At 39.1% G+C, this 10,332-nt stretch overlaps 1 protein-coding gene across 2 annotated transcripts in view; it reads right to left on the bottom strand.

Moving 5' to 3' along the window:
- Positions 1-7,682: 7,682 nt before the first annotated feature.
- Positions 7,683-10,332, bottom strand: part of LOC124160424 (origin recognition complex subunit 3) — a 28,628-nt gene continuing 25,978 nt past the window's right edge. For both annotated transcript variants that reach the window (XM_046536279.1, XM_046536280.1), the window contains one exon: positions 7,683-8,586. In XM_046536279.1, coding sequence (XP_046392235.1) covers positions 8,478-8,586 — 109 coding nt within the window. In that variant the 3' untranslated portion in view covers positions 7,683-8,477. The remainder of the gene's footprint in view (positions 8,587-10,332) is intronic.

Below are 10,332 nucleotides of genomic sequence, written 5' to 3'. Positions count from 1 at the left end.
TTGTGTTTATGAATTAACGGTAACGGTTTCCTCGTATCACTTTCGCATTTTCAGGACATATATCCAAGCAGCAGACGATATGCATCGGATATCTAAATTATGTTGATCTATCCAAAATACGTTATTTCATGATGGATATTTTGACAACTTTACATAAATTTCCTATTTTTAACATCAACGACGCGTTGTAAAAATAACGTTGCCTCTATATCCAAGTTGTAATATCCGTGATATTGAAAATTCATTTTAAACAGTATCCATACTTAGCATATGTTCTGTATCGAATTGAAGAGCACAATTTTTTTGTTTGTATGTCTGGGGATAACCAAAAACATAAGAAGTTCACCCATTATACACTCATTGGACGTTGTGAAGATATCTAACAATAAGAGATGTTGTAATGTGGACCTCCTTATCCATTGTTGGACATCGCTGCAACGTTGTTTTGCGGGTCCTTCGGATATTTGACAGATATCCATACAACGTTAAATGGACTAACATGGATTTTGTCATCATCATCATTAGTCAACAATCCTAAGATTGGTTTGACGCAGCTCTCCATTTCTCTCTCCTATCCGCTAATCTCTTCATAGCTACATATTTATTTTCTTTTACATCCTTTATAACCTGTCCGATATAACTCATTCGGGGCCGTCCCTTGCCCTTTTTCCTTTCCACTTGTCCTTCAAGGATTGTCTTCATCAGACCATCGTGCCTCAAAATGTGGCCAACTAAGATGTCCCTTCTTCTGCTTAATGTTTTTAGGAGGCTTCTCTTTTCTCCTACTCTCCTTAGCACTTCATGGTTACTCACACGGTCAATCCATTTTATCTTCATCATTCTTCGGTAGCACCACATTTCGAATGCTTCCACTCTTGACTTCTCTGCTGCTGTCAACGTCCAAGCCTCGCTTCCATAGAGAAACATACTCCATATGTAGCATCTGATGAATTGTTTCCTTACTTCTATGCTGGTATTTTCAGCTGTAAGAAGATTCTTTAAAAAAAATGGATTTTGTACGGATGTCATATGCTAACGCCGACAATGTTGTCTGGATGTTGTTGGGATACTGATTGCTGCTTCGGGAGTGCACTCCGGTCAATATTTGCCATTATTTAAATTTGAAAATTTCATCTGAAGTATTCTTTCGTTTTAAAATTTGTAAGCTTGAGACCCAGGAAATTTTTGAAATGAGTGTATTCTACGTATTCTGGAATCTTCAAGGTGAAAGCGTACGTTTTTAATGAGCAATACCTACCCCACGAAAAAAAATGTTCGACGTCGATTATTGGCATCACCTGAGTCATGCGTCCTCTAAAACACACCTCGCCATCCATGGAATGTTAGCCTCAAAAGAAAGGATTTTGAGTTTTATGAAGACAGACTTTATTCTAAAATCGAGGCGAGGCTGAACCAGTGGCTTACAATTTCACGGATCAAATCCCGCTTAAGAGAAATGATTTTCCCAAGGAGACTGCATAGAGGAGGCCTAATTCCATCCCATGAGAGGCTTATTTGTGATGCCACTTCGGTCGCATTTTAATCGGTTTTCAAAAATTTCCGCGGCGCGGTGATGACCATGATATCAATATGATCCACTTTTTTCCAATATTTTATAAAATAGGGTGGTTTCCTATTATTTTTTATTGCCTAAATCGAAAGATTATTACTCCTGGAGTACGTATTTCACGCTTTTACATTTTTAAATGACGATATCTATTTTTCGCAATTAAATGAAAAGTGAAAATTTTCAAGCGCGCGAAAACGCGACGCGTAAGTATGAATGCCGGGAAATCTCTCCGTGTGACGTAATTCTGGTTCCCGCTGCCGCCCTGTGAGGTGACCTTGAGGCGAGGCTTAGCGCTGATACGACGCAGGCTGCTAGCGGGTAGCTGAGTACCCTGCTGGCTGGTAGCGCTTGGCTTAAATAAGGATTATTAATACCTTATCAAATGACGAAAACTTTCTGACCTTAGCCAGTTTTAATAAGTGATTATTAAGACAGTTTCCCTGAGCTCTGCGCCTCATGCATGCATTGGTAACCTCAGACGATGTATAACTCCTATCTTCTCGTATAGAAACTAGGTCCCTGTGACGTCACGTGGAGTGGCATCGCATGGGCGCCAATCTGGCCCTTTTCAAATGAGGATAAAAATGGACCATTGCCATTCGTCTAAACCGGTATTTCTAAAACGAAATAATTTGTATATTATGAATACAGTAATGGTGGGTAACGAATCGCAATCAATGCCTTTCGTTTTCTTTGATGAAGGAAACTACCCTATTACGTTTGTAATTGCGAGGAATAGCATTGAATAGTTATGAATTTGATCCATAACATCATCGTGTATATAAATTTCGCTTAACACCCCTAATTATCTACATCTACATAATACCCCGCAAGCCGCCCAACAGGCGTGTGGCAGGGGGTGTTAGGACACCAGCCGTTCTCACATAAAAAGAATTATTCCTTATTTCCCCTTGAAACTCGGATCAATATGTCCGTCAGCGACATGAATGGCGACTTTTGTAAATCCATTGAAATGCGCGATGAGTGTCAAAAAATTTGGACGCTGGTTTGAAGATCCTCTTTTGTAATATCCGCGAATTTTCCGAAGGCATGCAACTCCCTGGTATGTTTTACCGATTTCAACCCACCATTGCCATTCTGAGCACTTGAGGCTCTTGATGAAAATCCGGAAACCTTTTTGCGGTCGAATTGCATTCAATATATTGTTGAAGCATTTAATAACTTAATCAATCCACTCAGGGGCGCCGACTTATAAAAAATATTGGGGGGGCCCATATCGGAGGTCTTGACCCGGGAAGAGGTTAAATTGAAAGTGTGTCGCAGCACCGAAACACTACCGTGATTCACACCACTTGATTCAGTTAACCTGCTTAACCTTATAATTATTTGTTTCAACACACATTGTTGAATTAATTTTAAAAGGTAACTATCGTCTAACATGGAAAATAAAAACTACCAATACGTTTTTGTGATTTCACAAAGCATAATATAACTTAATTATTTTCTTGAATTATTGAGGGGGCTCCGACCCCCCAAACGAATCTTTGAGGGGGCTCGGGCCCCCTCAGGCCCCATGGAGTCGGCGCCACTGAATCCACTAGTTTATTTTTTAAAGCCGGTCGAAATAAGCCCTGAAGTGACGGAAAGAAACGGGTGCGAAACGGATATTCACTAAGTACACCTACCGTCTGTAAATTACCCACAAGTATCATAAAAGTAAACTCGGAATGGCATTGTATATATTATTTTAACTTTCCTCCATTCGAAAATATGCTTGTCCTGAAGATTCGTCCTTTCTATCAAGGTTAGATACTCGTAGACAGTGGCGTAGCCAGGAATTTCGTTCGGGGGGGGGGGGGTCCAACACCAGGGAGGAAAATTTTTGAATAACAGGGTACTAAGTAGAGGGTTTAAAACTAATTTAAACGCTTTCAATAATCGAAAAAACTTAATTTGTTAAAGAAATATCTTTTAAATTCATGATTTTTCATTGTTTTGTTTTCTTTTATGAAGGAATATAACTGTTTTTTTATAGTTCGGGGGGGTCCGGACCCCCCACCTGGCTACGCCACTGCTCGTAGAGTTCGAAACACATTATAGATCAACCTCGTTACCACCCAGCGTAGGCTACGGATCATTCTGGAGAGACAAGTTTAACGTACCACGAAAATATTTCACTGGATTACGAAAGACTACCATGGGAACAACGTACCTAGATATCTTCACAATAGCAAGCAGAAAGTTTTCAGTGTGAAAATGAGCTTAAAGAAAAACTACATACACCACCGGTCTAAGACAGCAATTGCGTAGGATGACCCTAAGTACCAAAATAGATGATAAGCAAGAATCCTTGCATCGCAAACTGTTACGAAGCAAACTCAACAATCACTTGGAAATTCGCGACTTTTATTTCATTCAGATCATCTAAATTTCAAATCCTCCTTTCCATACATGCTAGGACGAATGACTCACGCTCGACTGGTCTTTTTCCTGACGCATTACTAATTTGAAACCCAAGTTATTGTCTTGAAATTTACATAGAATACAGACAAGTCCGTTTTAAACATTTCCCTACGACTCGTATAGGTATTTTTTTCCTCTGTGATAAAATGGAAACATTTAAGATATGGACTTATTTGTTGACAAAAGTTGATTCTACATATCCTGAAAATTTTAACTTGATAGATAGGCTAAAGCATGAAAATCGTCAAGAAAAGATGCCAAACACGACCGGTCGAGGGGGGAGGGCACACTAATACAGGTGTTTCAACTGCAAAAGCCACTGTGCGCTCGACTTCACCCGTAGATGCCCCATGACTCCCAGAACGACTTTTGAACTAGGAATAACGAACAACGCCATCTACCAAACGCACCGATTACTAAAGAGAGACAGGAATGCAAAAGGCGGGAATTTAAAAACCATTGAAGTGAATAACAACTGGCATTGATAGGATGACAGGATAGGAATTCAGGGGCGCAGCTAAGAATTAAGGCTAGGGTGGTTTCAGGCGGGGTTTCAACTAATACTTTGGGGTGTGGGGGTATTGCATACCCACAAGGGTAAGTGGGAGTTGCGGGGACCCTCCTCCAAAAAAATTTAAGATTAATGGTTCAAAATGACTAGTTTTACCGCTTTATGAGAGATATTTGATTAATCCTAACACTATCCTATAAGTAATAATAATCCATTAAATAAAATGGATTAAACTTAAAAATTTCTCGGAGCTCTGGGGGGGTTCTATTCCCAAAACCCCCCCTTGCTGCGCCACTGGATGAGTTACATAGGAAGGGTCTAATTGCTAGATATGATCTAGATGGTTAAAACACGGTGATCTAATACCACTTACTTGCTCCGTTTTGACGAAGTCACGGCATGGAAGGACACAACAAACCATGAAATTTCCTTAGTGAGGAGGGGGAATATGCCCAACCTTTGACCCCTAAATCTTGCCAATAGCAGAGTCCAGTCAAATCAATAGATAAAAATATTCAGATAACTTTGAGCATTCCCAATCTCAAAGCCTAAAAAGGAGTTCCAGTAGACTACAGTCAACTAATTTGGGGTTTTTAAATCCATTCAAATTTTAAAACTTCCAGTGGAGACATGTTCATAAATTTGGGAACATTGTGTAAAAATAGGCCAATCTTTTATGAGTTGAATCTCTTTCATTAGCCAAATTGACCTTTACACAACAGAAGGAGATGAAATAATAAAATGAATTTCTTTGCAAAGGTAAAAATGCCACATGTCATTAATTTGAAGTCAGAATTTTCTGGTGACATTTGTTTTTACTGTTATTGGCCATGGGGGAACTAAATAAAACTTTTTCCCAGCAAGCAATTGTGACTACAAAAGGTCTCAGGTCTAGTTCAAATAGCTAATAGAAGAAATTCTTAAGTTCTTAGATCAAAAGAAGATAGGCTGATGTGTACTAGTCAAATATGTACAAAGATTTTAGCAAAGCCTATGTCAACTCACCCAGATTCTTCTGGACATTAAAATAGCTCCCACTGTCTAATAAGGGTCACAGATAACCATGAGAAGGAAAACATTAGAGTAAAGCAGTTGAAATTAAAGGGTTGGATAATGTATTATGGCTAATAGTAGAATTCATGAGCATACTCCTAGATTGCTGAAATCAAGCCCGATTGGATACCCAAATCCTGATACCTCAGCTAATCTATACCCCCAATCTCAACCCTCAACCTCTGCACTAGAACAATTCATTTAAATACTTAGGTCACATTCTTAATGTCATTTAAGTAGTGTTTGTTCTATCTATGTTTTATTCAAATGTAAAAAAATATTAATCTTAAAAATAAAGGTATAAATGTGATTTTATTGAATGGTCGTTCAAAATAGGCAACGATGGTTAAGAAGGGTATTGATTCTGGGTACATTTCCAATTCAAAGATAATAATTCATGGTGGGCCTTACAAATTAAATACATAATACTTGCTCTTATAGTCTCACACCAACCTTGCCCTACTACTGTCGACTGAACTCTTATGGCATTACTTTAGCGAGGAAGGCTGTATACAATATTATTGTAAGAGACAGAAACAGCAGACTCACTTCCGTTCCCACCCTTTTCACGCCCCAACCCGTCACCTACACTCTCTTTCATATTCCTTCCCAAGTTTCTGTCTCTGCGAAGAGTCGGATCGCTTTACCCCCGTGTATCCTGTGGCTGTTCCATCCTCCCGTGGGAAACTGCAGAGCTTGGTGAAAGAATAAGACGATAGCTGAGGATGGAGAAGGAGGAGGAGGGGAGGTCAGCCGAGGGGGGCCATTGAGAGGCGTCGGTAGTCGGACGTGTGGCGGCGAAGAATGTAAACGAGTAGAATAATAAAATCATCTCTCCGTAGTCTATGAGTTTCCTTTCAAAAATCCCTGCCAATTGATTGGCGACACCCCTTAGAGCATCGGGGGTCTTACATTATTAAAGTTTTCCAAACTGTTAAAATTATATAAATTGGATCAACCAGTAAAAAGAAACACCTATAGCATAAACAAACACTAAGATCTATTGATAAAACAAGCTGTTTGGAAAGAAACACATTAGGGCTGCAGAGAACCCCATCCTGTGCACCACTCAGGCTTACAGCAGAAAGTTTTACACATTGAGGTGGGTTGGGTTAGAGATTGGAAGGCCCAAGTGCCACTTGGGCATAGTGCAGAAAGTCTTAAATGTTGCTCAGGTTTAGAGGGGCAGGAATTAAGGGACTATATAGCAAAGCCATAGCAAGGGGAGATTCAGGGGATTCAAACCCCCCAAAATTTTTTGAAGATACAGTTTTAAGAGCAATGACCTCAAAATCAACCCTATTACCAAACCATTGAAAGCCTAATGAGAGACGGGCAGCCTGAAAGCAACTATAAACTGATCCTAAAATGCCCAAATTCTCCGCTGTGGACTTCATTTCTGATTGCCTTCCCCATAAACAACACAAAATGCAACAACCTCCTCATTCTTGCATTACAAGCTACATTATCATCATCTTATGGTGTTCTGCCCGTCGGCAGGTCTCCCGGGCCAATACTGTCTCCATTCCCTCCCGTCTCTGACCATCTCCTTGAAGTCTCCATATCTTCCAATTTTAACGTTGTCGATAAACTTCAGCCTTCTCATTCCCCTTCTTCTGATCCCTTCCACCGTTCCCTCCAAAGCTACTTTCAAAATTCCATTCCCTCTCATCAAATGTCCCAGCCAGTTTCCCTTCCTTTGATTTATTTTGTCCATCAACGTTCTTTTCTCATCTATCCTATTTTATACTCGCTCATTCCTAACTCGATCCGTCCACTGTATTCCCTCCATCTTCCTCCTAACCCACATCTCAAATGCCCCAATCCTGTCCCTGTCTCTCTTCCCCATCCTCCAAGTCTCACATCCATACATAAACACACTCCACACATAGCATTTCACCAATCTCTTCCTCAATTTTAATTCCAGTGCCTTAAAAATACTAATTTATCCAAGCTACAATGCATCTCAAAACTCTTCAATATTCTACCAGACCCCTACCTCCCCTTCTCACTCCTTTGTCATTGAATATGCTTTTGGTGTGAAAAGGCGATTTTGGGAAAATACATGTACATATATACATTAGGGGGCAAATACCAATTCCAAATAATGAGGAAACTCAAGGATATGTTCATTAAAAATGCCAATTTATCCAAAAAAAATCACTAAAAAACATTAATACAGCAAGTGATAGACCAACATCTTGCCACAAGAATTTCTACGTTCAAGTGCCAAATACACCCTCGTAAATATAAAAATGAGACATAAGTATGTTGGCCTCCTGATGCATGGGATGACTGGAAAATGAAACTAATTTTAGGACATCACAGATATTTCAATTGACAAACCATCCAGCAGGTCAAAAATCGATGTCACATCTGAGCTACAGCTCAAAAATGCAATTTTGTTGTTCATTAATTGCTGGCATAACACATCAACCTAGAAAATACTAAAATATCACTGGATATGTTGTATTTCTTCAGCCAATTCAAATATGCTATAAAATAAATATTCCACACTGTTAACAATGAAATTAATGCAACACACCAGTTCACAAATTCAGACCCTCTATGTCAGTGAGTTAGTGCTACTGTTATAGTCAAACTCATGGTTACGATACCACTAAGGGTTTACCAGATATTTCAATATAGCAATTAAAATCATGCCATATCATGGAGGAAATGTGAGGTATTGTATGAGACTAACTTGATCTATAAAAAAAACATCTAGGTGTAAAATAGTAAAATATAAGTCATTGTGATAAAAAATTAAATGATTCTGGTAGCCAAGACACTAAAAAAATTGCAATTTAAAAAATCTTCAGCAAGTAAAACATCAAAAAACCAAGGAAAACCTTTTCGAGCTTTGATGAAAGACTGACCACAATATTAAAATTTCAACAGCTGCAAAAATTCACAAGACTAGGCCAATCCACCCCACGTCAGCCGTACAACATGATCTGCCTTCCGTTTAGTAGCTTTGATGAATCCCATGAACTGCAGCTCTGCCACAGATTGCATGAATCGAGCTCTGGGACACATTAAGGAAGAAATAATGATGGCCATCACAGAGAAAATATACTCATAAAATGGGAAATATTAAGCTCAGAATAAGCAATAAAAGTAACATACAAACATTATTATTCCTGTTGGTGAAGTCTTCACGGGAAATCAGCCGGGTGAGGATGGACATTGCTGCCAACGTTTCAATGGCCTTCTCTGCCATCGTCTTCAGGGCGAATGATTGACTCGGTTAATGCCGGGCTTATATACACGGTTGGGGCAGTCAAGTCGTCTGTGATTGGTCAGTTTTAGGTTTCCTTCCTCCTCTCAGCTTACTCATTCTTTTGATCATGGGTAAAGATGCGTGAAAATCGCAAATGCGATAAATGCAATATAGATGCGATGACTGGATTTTTATGATATTTTAAAACATATTTGCCTTTTCGACGGCAAAATTCGTACATTTTGTGCCGAGCGCAGTTTAAATGCTCGGCCGACACTCGCCGCTTAAACCATGTGATCAACTGGCCAGCTGCTAGTTGGCTGGGACTCTACGTGGCCACCAACTACAAGTGGGCACGGGCAAGCTACACCTCCGCCACTATATATCTTATTCTTTAATTTATTATGGTTCTACAACATAATTATTTAAAATATTCTGTATTTTTTCATATAACTGTGTTTCACTACATTTCATCGTCATCTACCTCATTATGAAAATAAAATAATAAATGCTACAAAATGCGATAAACTGTTAGTGAAAGTGGGATAAAGTAAAAATGAAAGTGCGATATTCATGTATCTCTATCATGGGATTCCACGATTTGCTGAGGCTGAAACCCGTGTCCCTATTCATTTTATTATTTGTGAGTCTTCTTTCAATGGCCTCTTTTGTATGACGACCCCAATATCCCTTTGCCTTGCAGAGGATTTTTGTTTCATTGAACTTGATGCTATGATTGTATTTAATGTAGTGGTCGGCTACTGCAGATTTCTCTGGGTATCCAAGCCTAATGCACCGTTTGTGCTCTGATATCCTGGTTTAAATTGTTCTTCCGGTTTCCCAAATGTAACTATCTCCACATTCAGAGGGTATGTGGAAGACTACAGAGGTCTTGAATCCCATTTTGTCTTTAATTTAATTTAATTTAAACCAGGATATCAGAGCACAAACAGTGCATTAGGCTTGGATACCCAGAGAAATCTGCCGTAGCCAACCACTGCATTAAATACAATCATACCATCAAGTTCAATGAAACAAAAATCCTCTGCAAGGCAAAGGGATATTGGGACCGTCTTACAAAAGATGTCATCGAAATAAGAATCGCAAATAATAAAATAATCATGGAATCCCATGATCAAAAGAATGAGTAAGCTGAAAGGAGGAAGGAAACCAAGAACCAACCAATCACAGACGACTTGACCACCCCAACGGTGTATATAAGCCCAGCATTAACCAGGTCCATCATTCGCCCTGAAGACGATGGCAGAGAAGGCCATTGAAACGTTGGCAGCAATGTCAAAATTGACCCGGCAGATTTCCCGTGAAGACTTCATCAACAAGATTCCCCGGGAAAGCACCAAATCCTTCAATATTATTCCTTTTCAAAACTAAGTAAAAAATTAACCACAATATTAAATCATTAATCTAAACTTTAAACATCTGGATCATACATTCCAAATTCACATCCAGCAAAAATTATAGAGCGAAATAAATCACTTTATAATTTTCCAGAAAAATTTATCATTCTGACCCTAGGTTTCAACTATTATA

Source organism: Ischnura elegans, chromosome 6 (assembly GCF_921293095.1).
Source record: "Ischnura elegans chromosome 6, ioIscEleg1.1, whole genome shotgun sequence".
NCBI classification, from domain to species: Eukaryota; Metazoa; Arthropoda; class Insecta; order Odonata; family Coenagrionidae; genus Ischnura; species Ischnura elegans.
Note: the sequence above shows the minus strand (reverse complement) of the source record. Positions and strands in the feature narration are given on the sequence as shown.